Here is a 16,467-nt window from a genome sequence, read left to right on the forward strand (position 1 = left end):
ACACCCCGCAGAACAAACCCGTTCAAGAGGGAATAAAACCGGGTTTTGTGATGGGCTTTCAGGCTCCGTCCCTAAGCAAGAGCCCGGCGGCGGAGGGCGGCCGCCCCGAAGCGTGCCTCGGGAGGCCCGCAGCCCGGGCCAAGTCGAAGCAAGTGACACAACTTGTCGCCGGGTCGGTGGCAGCCCAGGTCCGCCCTTGCTCCCGATCACGCCGCGGCGGCCTGAAGCCTCCGCGGGGCCCCCGGGCCCGGGCGCGGCGCTGGGCGAGGTGGGGGGGGGGGGGGGGGGGGGGGGGCGGCGAGGCACCCGCTCTCCGGGAGCGGCGGCGGCGGGGGGGGGTGGTGGTGTGGGGGGGTTGGCGGCCGGGCAGCGCGGCGAGAGCGGGCGCCCCCCAGCCGTGCCCGCGTCCCGGTGCTGCATGGCGCTGCTCAGCCTGCCTTGCAGAGGGAGCTCGAGTCCCGCTCTGCGCCTCGCAGCGCCTCTCACTCCGCAGCACACGCCAGCGCAGCGAGGCGGCGGCCGGCAGGAGAGGGACACGCAGCCGCCGCCGCCGCCACCGCCCTGCGGTCAGGAGCCGGCCGGACACCGAGGGAGGCCACGGGCAGCGGGCGGAGGGCGCCGGGCCGAGCCCCGCTGAAGGTTCGCGCGAAGACGGCGGGGGAGGGGGGGGGAGGGGGGGAAGCGGCGGCGGCGCCGGGGCGGGTGGGGAGCGGGCCCGGCCCGGCTCGGCGGGGCGGGGAAGGCGGGGGAGGGGAGGAGGAAGGGACGGGAGGGGAAGGGAAGGAGGAGGGGGGGGGTGGGTGCCGGCGGCTCGCGTGGCGGGGAGGGGGCGGTAATCAGCCCCGGTTGCGCGGCCGAGGAGACAAAGGAAAGAAAATGGAGTCGGGGCCGGCGGCTCGGCGGCGGCCCGGCCGGGCGGGGACGGCGGGAAGGGAGGCCCGGGCGGGCCCGCAGCCCAGCGCCGCGCTGTGGGGAATGGCGGCGGTGGCAGGCAGACGCCGGCCGCGCTGGGGACGATAGAGGGAGACAAAGCCCCCTGCTTCCCCGGCGGCGGCCGCTGCGGGGCCCCAGCCGAACCGGAGCCCCATCGTGACACCTAGAGGCCGGAGAAAGCGACTGCAAACCCCCCGCCACCGCTTACCTGCGCCCGCACCCCGCCGAGCTCGCTCCGGCCGCCGGGCCCCGCCGCCGCCCCGCGCCGCCCACGGGCCCCGCGGAGCCGCCGCGCCCCGCACGCCCCGCCGCGGCCGCCGCTAGCGCCCAGCACCAGCTCGCGGTTTAATCGCTCCACAGTCGCTTCGGACACAAAATGGCGGCGGGCGGGCGGAGTGCGCCTGCGCCAGCGCGGCTGCCGCGGCCGCCGGCCGGAGCGGGGAGGGGTGGGAGGGGGGGAGGAGGAGGGAGGGAGGGCGCGCGGGGAAGCGGCCGCGCGGGGCAGGCTGGGAGCGGCGGGCGGGGTGGGAGGGGCGGGGGCGCCGATCGCGCGCCAACTTCAAACGCGGCGCCGCGGCGTCCGCCTGTGCGTGCGTCGGTGCGTCACGCGCTGGGGAGGGCGGGAGGCGGGAGGCTGCGCTCCGCCGCGCCCGGCCCGGCCCCTCAGGACCCCCCCCCCCCGGGCCCCGTCGCTGGGTCTCCCGGTGTGGCAGGCGGCCCGGCGGCACTGCATGGGGGCGAAGCGGGCGGGTGCGTTGGGAGCGCGGTAGGGCTGCAGTCGCGCTGCCTCCCCAGCGCCTGGTGCCACAGCTGAGGGGCTCTGAGGGCCCGTTGCCCTGTCGCTGGCATCCCGAGCCCAGACACCCTCAAACACCCCCGCCCGTGGCTCTGCACGCCTCTCCTAAGCTTCACATAAGCTAAAACTGCCCCCTTTCCCTAATCAAAACTTTCAGGCCTGCCAGAGCAGGAGGCTGTGCCTCTGCTCCGGGGAGAGGAGCTTGTGAGGGGGATAAGGCCACAGCAAAAGTCTGCACTGAAATTTATGTCTTCCTCCATGCTGAGGAGGGGATTTGCCAGTTGAAAGACCAAAGCTTTTCTTAAGCTGAAAGAAGAGTCAATACTGTCATGAATTAATCACTGGGAAAGTTGTAGGGCAGTTTTATAAATGCCAACAAGTTGCTGGAATTAGATGGTATTTACCTGGTAGTTTCAAAGGACCTCAGGCTTGTAATCAAGTGGGACAAACCGCTCGAGTTAGCTTCTGCATGGCAGGAATGGTGCCAGGTATTTAGTAGGGAGCTTCTGGGGAAGTTAACAAGGTTGGGTCCTGCCCATCAGAAGTTAGATGCCACAGCGTTTGCTGTCCCCAACTTTTCCCCTTCCACCCCCAAAAGGTGGAAACAGCCACGGCATCCATAGTGAGATGCATGAATTTATATGAGAAAGCATGAGGGCTTGCGTGTCTTTCGTTTTCTGCAGTTTCCTGTGTTGCTGAATCTTCTGGGTTTAACATACTTTCATCTCCAGTAGCGCTGTTGCTGACCTGTAGCTGACTGACAGGCAAGCGGAGAGGAGGGGAGAATTCTATAAGCTCGTGCTGCATCCTCTTTGTGTTTTCTCTCCATAAAAACATGTGAAGTGGAGCTAGAGTAATGGATTAAAATATTAATAGTTCAAAAATAAGACACATTGGAAGGAAGCTGCATTTTTTGCTCCTTTTACTCACCTCTCAGTCCCTGGAGGACAATAAGGCTGGGAATTCAGAGAGAAGACTAAATGTAAAGAAACCTCAACACAAACCCGTGCTAGTAGGGCTAAAGAGTCATAAGGCTGTTACAGTTGCAACTGATATTAAAAATCTTGCCCCAGATTTTCACCTCTTGAGATGTCACTGCAGGGCAGACCTAAAGCTGTCCAACAGCCTAGGCTTTACCCCAACTTGCTTAGCAAGTGACAAAACCGTCAGACAAACATTAGCATACATTAACGTGTAAGCTGTGCCCTTAAATCCTAGTCTGAATAATGCTTATGCCTTGTTGAGCTGTGTGGCAGAGAGGAGAAATGTCTGCCGGGCTGCTGCTCTGTGAGGAGGGAGTTGGGCTGAGAGATGGTGGCGAGTGAGATCAGCTCCTGACCCTGCTTTACGGGTTTCTCCTGCCTAAGCTCTCTGCAAAGAAGCAGAGCACCCGTGGCAGTGCCATGGGCCGTGTTGTGAGCATCGATACTCCTTTCAGGGCCGTTGACAACTGAGACCAAGTTCCCTTCTGAGGATTATGACACCAGGCCGAGACCATTAATTCGTTGCAGCTGGGGAACTATAGCCTACCGAGTGGCCAGAGGGGATGAGCTGTGTTGAGTCACGAGGATGTAGCTCTGTTTCTTCAGCCTTGGCTGGAGGAGAAAAAAATCAGTTACAAAGCAATGGCAAAAAGTGACCATTAATTATAAGAGGTGACAGGGTGTAGCCCACAACCATGACCTCTGGGGTCTTTATTGCGTGAGAAATTTGAATCATAGAAACAGAATATCCTGAATTGCAAGGAACCCACAAGGATCTTTGAGTCCAACTCCTGTTGGACTATCAAAAGCTTTGCTAAAATCCAAAAAAACCCACATTCATTGCCTTCCCTTCGTCCACTAGACAGGTTGGTGTAAAAGGAAATTAAGTCAGTACAGCATGAAGAATCTGCTAAGAACATTTCTGGGGAAATGAGATTCTGTAGTGTGAATTTTTTAAAAGTCATTTACATTTATTCTAAGCTGTCAAGCCATCAATTCTCATGCTGTAATTTTTGGGAGAATGGCATATCTTTCATGTGTAGCCATGAATCCTGGTTTAATCACAAAGCTTCGTTCAGGCACGAATCAAAATGGAGAGGAGCACTGGCTATATGTAAAATCGCTTCTTATGCTCCTTTAAATAATCACCCAGGGCTGGGAGTTAATGAGTGCTAATGATCCCTCTGCCTTTTGTTTGCAGCCATCCTATGACAAACGGTCCCTTGTCTTTTGTATCAGGAATGTCAACAGAAGTTGTTCTGGCAAACACCTATTCCTGGGCTTCGCCTGCCAGAAGTGTCCCAGACCATCTACCGGCATGTGCTGGGGGTCTGACCTATTGATGTTGGGTTTCTCACTTGGAGATGCTTTTGAGCTGATAGGCAGAGGATTCAAGCCTCCAGCTAATCCTAATTGTGGGTGCTCCTAAAAATCAGCCTCCAAGCCTGTCCAAATTAGAAACCTAGAGGCAGATGCTCCTTCTAGAAAAGATGCCTGAGCCAAGCCTTTCGCAGAGACGCCTTGCCTGTGAGCAGGACGGCAAAAACTGAAGCCGAGGAGCTCCTGACCGCTTTGTCAAGGCCCCGGGTGAGCTCACCCGCCTTGTTCCCTGCTCTTCCTAGCTCCGTGCTCCCATCACCCTCGTGCTGTACAAGCCCTCAGGAGTCACCACCCCTCTCCTCACTCAGCTCTAAGGAAGGCAGTAGTCGAGTTTGAGAGCCAGCATTAAATTCAGTTTTGGAGACTGCCTGGAGCACAAGTTGGTCTCTGTATGAAATGAGGCCCCAGCTGTCACCCTCGGAGTGGTCCTTGGAGAACGAGCCTGTACGTAATGTGCCTGACAGCCCTGCGAGGAACACGCCAGTGATCATGAGGAGGTTGTTGCTTTGCTGTGGTTCAAGACAGACCACTTAGTTATTCAAATCATATCCAAGCACCCTAGTGAATGCCTTGGAAACGTGATTTCATACAAGCCTGGGGTGAGAGGTCCAACTCTGAGGCTGTTTAAACTGGAGATTTCCAAACTACAACCCCCTAAAAATGACTTGGCATCAAGATTTGAGTCATTTCTTACATGAGGGATGATCAGAGCTTGTGGCACTCTGAAGTGGCAGCGTCTGCTCGGGGTCATTCTGGCTGGGAGGTGCTCTTGGTGTCACAACCCGTATTCTGGGCAGCTCTGCCAGCCCTGATGCCATCCAAGAGGAGGGTACGTTGGCTGATCAGTTATTTTGTGCCTATGATCTGCAGGGGCTCCTCAGGACACTGCCCTGAGACCAGCAGTTAAAAACCAATACCGCAAAGTGCTCCGGAATCCATATGCACCCCTTTAATTAAAAAAGCAGTAAACGGGGAAGAGGAACATCTTTCCAAAGCTGGAGCACACGGGTAATGTAACCGTGACACAGACACCCTCCCACAGGCTGCAGCTCCTACAAGAAAAGCAAGTAGCTGCTGAGCACAAGCACGTCCGTACGAGAGGGAGATGTTTCAAGCGCTGACACAGATTTGGCTGACAAACATGGTGCTGGCACACAGTCTCCTTTGAAATAGCAAGCACGCTGCCGCAAAACGCGCTCTGCGGCGCTGTGTCTGTCCCCGTGTGCTGTGAGAGGGGCTCCCAGGGAGTTCACGCCATGAAGCGATCTGGTTCCTGCGCAAGGGCTGGAGGAGACATTAGGTCCTGGAGGGAAAAGTTGAGTCCCCTGCCTCTTTTCAAACAGCTGGCTCTTGTGGTCGTTGTCCTATTCCTCCCCAGGCCTTAAAAAAACAAAACCCAAGCTGGATGCAAACTGCAGTGAATGTTTTTAGTGAGTGCTGTCCAAAAAACAAGACTTTTTTTGGAAGTTTATTCCAGTTAAAATGACAATCCTGCAATTCCAAGCGACCTGGCAGTGTCCATGGGGCAGAGGTCGTGGGCGATGCTGGCATAGACTCATTCAGAGCAAGGGGCTGGGCAATAGATTCCTAAATTAATCTGTTTGGGGTGTTTTCCCCAGATGTTCTTAAAACCACGTAAATAATGAGATTATTCCTTGCAGTTCCAGAAGCAGAGTCATTTTGTCCTGACCTGCAGCTCCCCGCCTGCCCTGACAGAAGGCTGCTTTCCTGCTCCGATCTCTCTACAGCCAGGGTGTAGCTTATCTTGGAAGGTGGTATTGTGCTGCAGGGCTGCGGCTAGGTTTCGGCAGGGCAAAGAGGACACCCATGTAGGTGAGTGAATTGAATTCGTGGCTCTGGCCACCGGAGCACTGGGCTGGTTTTATTTCCAGGAGTTACTCAGGTGAAAAAGAAACCAAAGATGGTTGGGCCACTTTCCACCTCTCGGTGCTTTTGTCCACAGTTGTATGTGCCCGCCGAGACCCATATCCCACATCTCCTGCTGCCTACAGCTGATGGTGGGTTGCAGTGCTTTGGGAGAAACACTGTGCTTCCCTCCTGCGGCTTGTGCAGCCCCCAAAGCAGGTGGAAGAAGGCTAAGCGAGCAGCAATGCAGCCAAATGTCCCCTGGCTACCCCCTTCCCGCAATCCCATCCGCAGATAAAACTGCATCCAAAAGTGGTTTCGCTACGGCAGCGCCCCATCTGCGACACCCCACGCACCACCACGTGCTGTGCAGCGCTAGCACGGAGCTGCACGCTGCCTGTGCCCCTGCGTGTCCAGCCACACGTGGCATTCTGCCTGAGCCAGCCCAAAAAGCTCTGCTCCAGGGAGGAAAAAAGGACATGGAGGCTGTAACCTGCTGGGACATGCTTAGAAACCCCAGAAGCACTGATGGATGGACCCTGCTTGGCCCGGGGGCCGTAAATCCCCAGCTGCGGCAGCGCTGGCAGTGCCCGTGCAATCGCTGCTGTGCCGGCGCGAGTGGCTGCCGTGAGGGTCCCCGCCTCTGCTGCCTTTTGGGGCATCTTTGCTGCTCTAACCCACTCCCCTCCCAGGACCATAAGGGCCACTAAGATGATTAAGGGATTGGAGCAGCTGCCATATGAGAAGAGGCTCAGAGAGCTGGGACTGTTTAGCTTGAAAAAATGAAGGGTGGGGGGTGTTTCTTATACACATCTATTAATACCTCATGGGGGGTAAAGAAGACAAAGGCAGATATTCCTCAGTGGTGCCCAGTGAAAGACCAAGCACCAAACTGAAACTGAAGTACAGGCACTCAAGTTAAACTTAGAAAAGCTTTTTCTGTGAGGATGGTCAAGCACTGGCATAGGTTGGTGAGAGAAGTTCTGCTATTTCCATCTTTGGAGATACTCAAAACCCAACCAGATGTGGTCCCCAGCTTTAGCTGAGCAGCTGGGGGTGGATGAGCATTTCCAAATGTCCCTTCTCACCTCGACTATTCTGTCTTTGCTCTGTTGTGGTTCAGTGATGAGACTTCCACCAAGAGGTGCCAAATCTTTATGGGAATGGGTTTGAAAAAACAATTCAGCTGGATGAGCTCCGTCCCCAGTTCTCTGGAATCCTGCTTGGGGCCAGGTGCTGTGGTGTGTTGTCACCACAGGTACAGAAAACAGTAGGAACCAGGGCTGCCCTGGTTTTGGTGGCTCCCTGTGCTGGGCACCCCCATCATGTAGCCTCAGTGTGGCCACCTCATGCCACCTTGGGTGATGCTTCCCGTGCCCAGCAGCCAGAGTTTGGCAACAGCTCGGCAAGTCTTGCAAAGCTCAGGGAAGGTGGAAACTCCTTCCACTGCTGAGAAGGAGAAACCTGTGGTCCTTTTGGTGAAACCGAAGGCCATCATGGGAGCAGTGTTGATCCTCAGCTTTCCAAGCACCTGAGAAGCACCCAGCTGAGCCCAGCTTTGTCCCTCAGTCCAGAAGCGTTCCTCCACACATTTATAAAGACAACATTGGAAATGGCAATTAAATCCCCACAGTGACAGCCCCGCTGGAAGGCAGGCCAGCAAGCCATGCTGTGGGACTGGGCAGTGTCACACAGGGCCAGAGCAATCCCCTCTGTCCCCCTTGTGTCAAGCCAGCAGGGCCAGGAGTTCTGTGCCCTGTGCTAAGTGACAGGTACCTGCTCTCCTGCACGCCTGGCCACAAAGGGCACCCAGCAGCACCCCTGTGCTGGCTCTGGCTGGAGGGTGCTGGTGGCTGAGGTGAGGGGTAGGGCTGCACCTGGGCGATGCCAGAAATCACAGTTATGCTCCATGAGACCCCTCACCACCCTCCAGCCTGCTACACTGACCCCCAGGGCCAAAGAAACACCCACACAGTGACACTGTCACTCATTAAACGTTTGTTTTTATTTCTGGTTTAAAATCAAAATTAGTTGTTCTCTGTAATTACATTATATATAGATTTATAGAGACATTATAGAAAAGAATTTTTTGCTTTTGTTTTTCTGCAAAAATCTGTAAATAAAAAATAAAATAAAACAAACCAAAAAAAAATGGTGGCAGCTTCTGTCTGTCCGTCTGTCCGTCCCTCTGTCGCTCCTCCTGCCCCTGCCCTCCATGGTGCTTCCCAGCAGGCCAGGAAAGGCTCTGGGCTGGGGCCACATCTCACTACAGTCCCTACAGCCACAGCTGGGGAGGGACAGGAGCACGTGGAGCTGGAAAGAAGAAACGCCAGCAGAATATATTAATATCTCATACTTCATTTTATTTAAGTCCTGGGGACTCCAGGTGGCAAAGGGCAGCAGTCCCCACGGCCCAGGCAACTCCTGGAAAGAAACGGTGTGGTTTCCAAAGTGCAGGTCCTTCCGGGGCAGGGCACGTGCCCTCGAGCAAGAGGAAGGCAAGAGGAGGCAGAGAAATCCGGTACATCTCCCTGCCGCTCCGGTCCCAGCAGCTGTAGCTGACGAGGAGGGCAGGAAGGGTGGTCTCCTCGTGTATTTTAAATAGCAATAGAGGGTGGGATGTGCAGCGAGCCCCCCCTGCCCAGGGGTGCGTACGTGGGACCCCGTGGGGCTGGTGGCCGGGGGCAGGGGAAGCGGTGCTCCGTAAGGCAGTGTGCGGCCGCGGCCAGCTGCCGGCGAGGGTAATACTGCGGTGTGCTGCCGAGAGCGGGAGCTGCCGGGTCCCGGCCCGCCCCAGTCCGTGCAAGCCTGGGCGGCCCAGCGGTGCCTTTGCCCTCGAAGGGTGGCAGGTGGGTGTGCGTGGCGTCTCAGAAAGCTGTACTGGCCATGCTGGCTGGTGCAAAGATCCTCGGGAGGCTGTCCAGGGTCTCCTCCAGCCGCCGGTGAGCTGATTTACCATCTTCCCCTGCAAGTACATGTCACGGTCAGTGAACTGAACTGCAGAAGCTCTGTCCCCTGCCCATCCCCAGCCACCTTCCCCGGCCTTTCCTGGGAAACGTGGCTAACGCCTGACAGAGCTGAGCCGCCACGCTACGGCCACAGAGTGAGACCTCTCTTGTCCTCCTTAGCACACCCCTGGGCATGTCCCAGCTGGGATCCGGCTCAAAAAGCCCCTATAGCTCCTGATTCAGATGTTGCAAATCCTGTTCCTCAGCTGCCTGCTGTTCCCGTGCCCACACGGGGCAGGGATCACCCATGCGTGGGCTGCAGGAGTGCTGGCTTGTGGAGAGCCTAGCGTAGGGGAAAGGGGCCAGGGCCCGGGACTGTGCCAGCTCCAGCGTCTCAAACAGCTGTGCACATCTGCATGCACTGGCACGGGGATCCCGAGGGCTTCCCCAGGACCCCCGGACACACACAGGGATGCACACATCCACGCTACAAGCTGGCCCTGAGATCTTCACCCGGCAGCCCAGCACACAAATCTGCCCGCTGCGACCATCCCCAGCAAGAGGTGGTGACATGGACAATCTGCTGGGAGATGGGACACAAGGCGTCTACATGTGCCGGGGTGCCACGGGGATGGTCTCTATGAACAACCAAGACACACAGACTCCAAAACATGACATGGCTGACAGGCTCTAAGACGGAGACATTCGTGAGCAAAGCGGCAGGAGCAGGGCGGGGGGACGAAGACAGCTCACATGTCCCAACCTGTGCAGCAGCTGCCGCGATCTGGAGGCCTAGAAACCCACTCAGATGGTTCTCTCAGTGCCATCTAGCAAATAATAAATAACATCCAGGCTTAGTGCTCTGTGGCCACAGGACGCCCAGCCCTTGCTGCCTGCTGCCAGCTTGCTCTTGCCCGGCAGAGCTTGGGGCACGATGAGCCAGAGTGTGCGGGATAGGCAGGGACCAGCCCAGGACCCCCTTCTCCTGTGGGTGCTGCTGGCACCAGGAGATGCCACTCAGGATGCTGTGGGTGGGGAGGGAGCAGAGAGGAGCAACGGGACACTCACCGCACAGCATCAGGCTCTGCTTGGCTGCCTCCCGCACAGGCTCCTTGTCGGTTTGGCACAGGTAAACCAGCTGCTCGATGCTCTCCTTGGCCTGCAGGAGAAGGGACAAGGGGCTGAGTGTGGCTGGCAGGGCTGGCAGCAGGGACACAGCCTGGAGGGGAAGGCAACACAGGGTGCTGCAGCCCCACGGTGCAGAAAAGTCCCTCTCCTGTCCCTTCCCATTTCCCTTCCTGCCCTGCCCCTGCCTGCTTCTCCAGCATGCTGGGGGCACCCCCAGCTCCTCTCTCCCGGGAGCAGGAGGCTGTGCAGGTGTGTCCGTAGTGGCCGGCCACATGTGATTCCTCTTCCTCCGGAAAACGAAGCTCTGCTGCCTCCTCCCCATGTCCCTCTCACCTTCAGGCAGCCCAGCGCCGCACACCCTGCCACACGCGTCTGCATCTCCTCATCCTCCAGCTGCTCCAGGTAGCACACGAGAGCCTGGGGGAGATGGGGGGTCAGCGCCACCGCCCACAGCAGAGTCGGGGGGCAGCACCCCACAGGCGGTGGCACCAGCCCACCTCGTCCCTGGCTTGCCCAGCACATACCCGTTGGCGGAAGCGGGGGTTTTCTGCCAGGCTGCGGAGCTGGGCTGACACGGCGCTCACCACCTTGCTGTTGCCCTCCACGAGGAGCAGGCTCAGCGCTTTCAGTCCCTCTTTCTTCAGGCGAGCCTCGGGTATGCGCTTCAGGGCACGCAGCACCACGTCCTGGTCGTCCGAGTTGAGGTTCTGCGCCAGCAGCGCTGCAGGGAACCACCAGCTGAGCTGAGGTGCAGGGACCCCAGCGGCGCTGCCTGTGCACCCCTGTCACCTCAGGGAACCCATCCCTGGGCACCCTGCACCCGTGCCAGGCAGGGGTGGCCCCACACAGAGCACCAACACATGCTGGGGCACCCAATCAAGATGCTGGGGACCTACAGCAAGGACCCAGGGTGCTCAGGAAGGCAGCGTGGGAGTGGGCTGTGCAGGAGATCAGACCTACTTGCCCACCCCAAGGATGGCTGAGCCTCTGGGTGATGCCCCAGCGTGGTCATGGCAGTGCTGCTCCCTACGGTGAGGCTCTGGCACCCCATGCCAGGGTCTAGGGAGGGTGGGAGGGCACCCACCTTCCTCTGTCAGCTCCATCATGTAGGTGTCGAGCACCAGGGCGCTGAGTGACTCAAAGTGGCTCCAGTACTGGAAGATGGTGACCTGCTCACTCTGGGTGCTGCCAGGTCGCCGGGGCAGCCGCCGATCCAGCACATCCTCTACCAGTTTCACACACACTGTGGGAAAGGGCCAGGATCAGGGTGTGCAGCAGCCATGGCCACCCCTCTGTGGGGCTCCCGGCACCCATAGGCCCCCACTCATGGTCACTGAGAGGAGCTGGCAACTCTCCCCAAAATCCGCCGGGTGTCTACTCACCGACATCAGCCAGGCCAGGGTGCCGCTCACTGATGGGTGCTGCATACTGGGTGCTGAGCACCTGCAGGAACCGCTCCACAGGGCAGGTGTAGATGTTGGGCACCTCCACGCAGTGGTCCCAGAGGGGCAGCACGCCCTCCTTCCGTGTTGAGAACTGCACCACTGCGGGGACAGGCGCTGTCAAGCCTCCCCGAGCCACGGCAGCAGGCAGGTGACTCCTGCCCTCCAGCTGGCACGGCCCCTCGCTGCCCAGCCATGCCCCTGAGGGGAGACCCGGCCCCACGCAGCCCCCAGGGCGGCAGGGCCGGTCCCCTTGGCCACGTATCTTTACCTTCTGCGGCAGAGCCGGCTGCTCCTGCTCGCTCCTCCGTCAGCTGGCACACGATCTCCAGCACCTGCGCCTCCCGCAGCAGCCTGTCCAGGGCATACATCTCTCGGCACCGCAGTGGACCGAAGGTGCCCAGTTTCTGCAAGGCACGGCCAAACCGGGGACCTCAGGGACAGAGCTCATCGCCCACACCACAGCCTCCATGCCGCGGCAAGACACCCTGCAAGGTGGGACCCAAAGCCCACCCCACGATCTCTCCTGCCACCGTGCCCCGGCCCCTGTCCTCACCAGCAGCAGGCGGTTGCAGTTGTTGAGGTGAAGCACCAGAGCCTTATCCAGGAATTCGTTGCCGGTGCTCATGGGGTCGGTGCTGGCCTCGGAGCCGCTGCACATCCCGGTGTCATCTGCTCCCGTCTCGCCGGTGCTGGGAGCTCTGCTGCCGCGCCGGGGTCTGCCGGCCCTCCTGCAAGCCAGGGAGATACCGAGGCAGTGGGTCAGTGTGGGAGACCTGGACTCAGCCCTTCCCCACGCACAGAGGGCAGTTTCTGTAGGACCTACAGTATCACAGCATCAAGGCTGGGTGAAGGAACAGGGTCCAGGGGCACAGGGCATGGGCTGCCTCCTGGGCCAGCCCCATGGAGAGATGCAGGGTAGCACTGTGCCAGATCCTGCTGCTTCAGAAGGGCCAGATCCTGCTGCTTCTCGACCTGGACCTGCCCTGAGCTGTGATGGGCCCATCTAAGCTTGGGCGCCCTGGCAGAGCTGGGCATCCCCCATCCCAACTGCCCCAGGGCTGCATCCTGCCCCGTGCCCCATCCCATGAGGCCCGCTGTGCACCTCTCATCTTGGAGAGGCTCCTCCTCGGAGCCCTCCGAGTCTTCCATGTCAGAGGTGTTGAGGAAGCTGAAGCTCTCCAGCGCATGTTCCACCGTCAGGCTGATGCTGGAGGCCCGGCTGAGGAAGACACCCTGCTTCTGCTGTGGAGGAAGGCATGGCGGGGTCGGATCCTGGCTCACCAGCCAGGAACAGCCCTGCCACCTGCATCCCCAGGCACTGCCATCAGGGATGACCCTGCCACCCTCACCCCTGGGCACTGCCATCAGGGATGGCCCCGTCCCCATTGTCCCCAGGCACTGCCATCAGGGATGACCCTGCCACCCTCACCCCTGGGCACTGCCATCAGGGATGGCCCCGTCCCCATTGTCCCCAGGCACTGCCATCAGGGATGACCCTGCCACCCTCACCCCTGGGCACTGCCATCAGGGATGGCCCCGTCCCCATTGTCCCCAGGCACTGCCATCAGGGATGACCCTGCCACCCTCATCCCTGGGCACTGCCATCAATGGCCTCATCCCCATTTTTCCCAGGCACTGCCAGCCAGGATGGCCCCATCCCCATTATCCCTGGGCACTCCCAGCTGGGATGGCCCCATGCCCATCACCCCCGGCCACTGCCATCAGGGATGGCCCTGTCCCCATCACCCCCGGGCACTGCTGGGAGCCCCTCACCAGCAGCATCTCCTCCAGGCGCTTGAGCTCCCGTTCGAGGGGCTGCAGCTCCGGGAACTGCCCCCGATAGTCTTCCAGGGCCGAGCCCAGGAGACCGATGGCCTCCTCCAGACCCGAATCCACCACCTTCCCCCGTGGCACCTCGGGGATGGCAGCAGGCAGTGGTGGAGCCGGGACGGGCCTTTCCTCCGCAGAGGCTTGTGCCAGCGCCACCGGGATCCTGGTGCCACCCTGTGCCAGTGCCTGGCTCTGCACCAGCTCAGCCCCGCTGGCCTCCACCTCGCAGGTGGTGGCCCACGCCACGGTGGCCCGGGGCTTGGCCTCAGCACCCCTGTCTTGCCCTGCTGTGGCGGCTGCCACCGAGGCGCTGGGGAGGGGGTCCACGTCCTGCTTGCCCGTCCCAGTGTCCTCGGGGCTGGGCGCGGGCTCCCAGGGGCTCTCTGCAGCCTTGGCCTCCATCGTGGCATCCACGCTGGCCTCACTGATGTGGCTCAGAGTCCGGGAGTAGGGTACGTGCCCGTTGGCCACCGCATCCTTCTTATGGCTGCCTGGCTCCTCTGGCTGACTCCCGGCGGGGGGGACACTGACACCGCTGGCCCCAGGCCCTGCCCCAGCCTCCTCCGGCTGCTGGGAGAAGGATATCTCGATGGCGGGGGCAGAGGCCTGCACCTCGGGCTGCACAATGGGCTTGTGCGCGGCATGGCGGGCGCTGCCAGACAGCTGGGGGCTGGAGGAGTCGTCCGAGGACTCGGAGGAGATGGACCAGGCTGTGCCGTTCTCCAGCTCCTCCTGGCGCCGCAACATGTTCTGGGAAGGGGGAAAATGGTGTCAGCCAAGACCCTCCTGTCACCCCTGCTCCTCCGGCTGCCTTCCCTTCAAGCGGGGGCAGGATCCAGCCGAGCCAGAGGGCACCGAGGCCCCTGGGGCCACCAGCACAGACTGCCAAGTTGCCCTGGCTCTGCTGACACAGCAGGATGGGCAGCGAGGAGCCGGCAGACCACAGCTGCCTCTTCCCACCCTGCATCTCACCCCATGCCAGGGGGGAGCCTGGCTCCCCAGGCCCAGCCACACACCCCCTGGAGCCACGGGGTGCCAGCGGCTCCCCAGCACGGCAGGCAGCTCCAGCATGGCCATGATGGGGTGCAACACGTGGAGCTGAGGACATCACCCACCATGGCTGCAAGAACAGCACCAGCTCCAGCACCACCAGCTCATGGGGGGCAGCACCAGCCATCACGCCAGCATCATACCTGAACCAGTGTCACGCCAACGCCATGTTAGTGTCACACCAGCACCATGACAGTGTCACACCAGTACCACGTCAGCACCACGCCAATGCCATGGCACAGCACACCAGTGCTGCCAGTGCAGGGACACAGACAAGCTGCCTACTCACTAGTGCCCAGCTCTCACATGAGGGTGTGCGGACAGAGGAGTGGGGCCAGCCCATGCAGCCCAGGCTCCATTAGGCTGGGGACTGTCTCCCCAGGGCTAGCCAGACCCTGCCCAGCAGGATCAGGCCTCTGGGTATCAGCCAGGGCTAGTGAATGGGAGATAAGGAGCAGCTACAGCTACTGCGGGATGGCCACAGCGCAGGGCTAAGCTACTGGCTGGCTCCAGCCCTCGCACTTACGCGGCCCTGCTGCGGCCATCTCCTGAGCTCGGCCGAGGAGACGTCGCTGCAGGAGCAGCCCTGAGACAGCTTCTCGAAGAGTGTCTCCCGAAAGATGTCCAGCAAGGACCAACCATTCTTGTTGGCTGCCTGCCCCGGGCTCTTGGGCAAAGAGAAGAGGAGCTGTGAGTGCGGGAGGAGTGGGCGCCAGTACCGGGGAGCTGTGGCCAGAGAGGAGCTGCCCACCCCTGTGCCTGGGCCGTGCCACCCTCTGGGCATATCCCTGTGTGTACCCCTCCACGGGCCACCTCTTCTGAGCAGCCCTGCCCGGCACCACACTTACGTAGAAAGCCTGTTCCCGCAGGGATGGCGTGTCAGGCGGGCTCTGGTTGTAGGTGGAGAACCTCTTGTTCACTGTGGAGGCCTTGTTGACGGTGCTGGCTGCCGAGGGCTGGTCATCCTTGTCGAAGGGGCTGGGGAAGAGAGCAGGGACGTGAGGGGTGTGTGCCAGCCTAGAAGGGTCTCAACCCTGCTCTGCAGCAAGCAGGACACCAGGACCCCATCCAGGCCCGTTTTCCATAATTGCAGCCCAGTTTTGGGATGGGAGAGAACCCAGGGTAGGCAACCTCTTGCCATGCCATGCCAGGCACCCCCAGCCCTGCCATGTGCTACCAGCAATGCCTGCTGAGATACTCACTTCCAGGTCACCTCCAGGCTGAGTTTGAGGGTGCCCAAGTCGTTGATATCCACAGCCACTACCTGGGGCAGAGCTGCAAAGAGGTCCTTGGTCTCGCAGGACACATTGCCCACCACAACATGGTTGGCCAGGCTCTTTAGCTCCGTCACCTGGAGAAGGAGAGGGAGGGGAGGACGAGATGAAGCCCTGAGCTTAATCTTGTCCACACTGTTTGCATCCGTGCTGTGTGCCAGGATGCCACCACCACCAGACAGGCTCCCCCCACCCCTGTGAGCGTCAGGTTTAGGTGAAGTCCTGGAGGGAGGCCCTGCTGGGATGCAGGGTGGTAGCTGGCCCACACCATCCCTGCCCCCTTCTGCACTGTACCTTGATGGAGAGGAACTCAGTGACGAGGGGCAAGAAAACCATTTCCTCGCTGTCCCACACCTGCTTGCTGTTCACCTCGATGCGCCCCCGCAGCTTCCAGCGCTGCCGGCCATATTTCATGAAGATCTGGGGATGGAGAGGCGTGGGTATGGGGGAAGATGATACAGTACCAGGGTGGTGGGTGCTCTCTGTGTGTCCCCACCCATGGCCAGCGACCCATGCCACCCACCACCACCCTGCAACATGCCCTCCACGACAGCGCCCACCTACACCCCCCAGGCACCCCAAGGACCACAGGGCAGGAGAAGAGCAGATTGCAACCCATATGGTCCCACCAACCTCATACTGGTCACCAGCACAGAGCCGGGCAAAGCCTGCCAGTCCTGCAAGAGAAGGCAGAGGGGTGTCGGGAGGCAGCAGGCAGGCAGGCAGGCAGACGGACAGCAGGCCAGGGATGGAGTGGGATGTGGTACCTTTCATCCTGACATGGAACTCGCCCAGCTGGCTCTCCAGCTCATTCTCCAACAGGCACATGTTCTG

General features: G+C 60.2%; 2 protein-coding genes and 1 long non-coding RNA gene across 20 annotated transcripts in view; 1 reads left to right on the forward strand and 2 right to left on the reverse strand.

The window, feature by feature from the left end:
- The window catches only part of CTCF (CCCTC-binding factor), a 36,659-nt gene extending 35,421 nt beyond the window's left edge, over window positions 1-1,238 (reverse strand). For 7 of the 10 annotated variants that reach the window (XM_074839724.1, XM_074839723.1, XM_074839727.1 and 4 more), the window contains exon 1: window positions 1,142-1,156. The gene's annotated coding sequence lies outside the window, so the exon portion shown is untranslated. Of the gene's footprint in view, window positions 1-1,141 lie in introns of all 10 variants that reach the window. The other 3 variants (XM_074839728.1, XM_074839721.1, XM_074839729.1) reach the window with 3 other exon arrangements.
- Window positions 492-8,110, forward strand: LOC141929822 (uncharacterized). The gene is made up of 2 exons (XR_012625106.1): window positions 492-639; window positions 3,914-8,110. It is a non-coding gene; the product is annotated as an uncharacterized LOC141929822 (long non-coding RNA).
- RIPOR1 (RHO family interacting cell polarization regulator 1) overlaps window positions 7,945-16,467 on the reverse strand; it is a 32,302-nt gene continuing 23,779 nt past the window's right edge. For 6 of the 9 annotated variants that reach the window (XM_074839710.1, XM_074839706.1, XM_074839711.1 and 3 more), the window contains exons 8-23: window positions 16,401-16,464; window positions 16,267-16,310; window positions 15,928-16,053; window positions 15,562-15,710; window positions 15,208-15,337; window positions 14,886-15,026; window positions 13,253-14,059; window positions 12,582-12,721; window positions 12,033-12,207; window positions 11,748-11,883; window positions 11,417-11,578; window positions 11,119-11,277; window positions 10,559-10,755; window positions 10,368-10,451; window positions 9,975-10,065; window positions 7,945-8,923 (exon numbers count right to left, since the gene is read on the reverse strand). In XM_074839710.1, the coding sequence (XP_074695811.1) occupies window positions 8,826-8,923; window positions 9,975-10,065; window positions 10,368-10,451; window positions 10,559-10,755; window positions 11,119-11,277; window positions 11,417-11,578; window positions 11,748-11,883; window positions 12,033-12,207; window positions 12,582-12,721; window positions 13,253-14,059; window positions 14,886-15,026; window positions 15,208-15,337; window positions 15,562-15,710; window positions 15,928-16,053; window positions 16,267-16,310; window positions 16,401-16,464 (2,703 nt within the window). In that variant the 3' untranslated portion in view covers window positions 7,945-8,825. Of the gene's footprint in view, window positions 8,924-9,669; window positions 9,734-9,974; window positions 10,066-10,367; window positions 10,452-10,558; window positions 10,756-11,118; window positions 11,278-11,416; window positions 11,579-11,747; window positions 11,884-12,032; window positions 12,208-12,581; window positions 12,722-13,252; window positions 14,060-14,885; window positions 15,027-15,207; window positions 15,338-15,561; window positions 15,711-15,927; window positions 16,054-16,266; window positions 16,311-16,400; window positions 16,465-16,467 lie in introns of all 9 variants that reach the window. The other 3 variants (XM_074839709.1, XM_074839715.1, XM_074839707.1) reach the window with 2 other exon arrangements.

The sequence above is a fragment of the Strix aluco genome, chromosome 14 (genome assembly GCF_031877795.1).
Source record: "Strix aluco isolate bStrAlu1 chromosome 14, bStrAlu1.hap1, whole genome shotgun sequence".
In the NCBI taxonomy this organism is placed as follows: domain Eukaryota; kingdom Metazoa; phylum Chordata; class Aves; order Strigiformes; family Strigidae; genus Strix; species Strix aluco.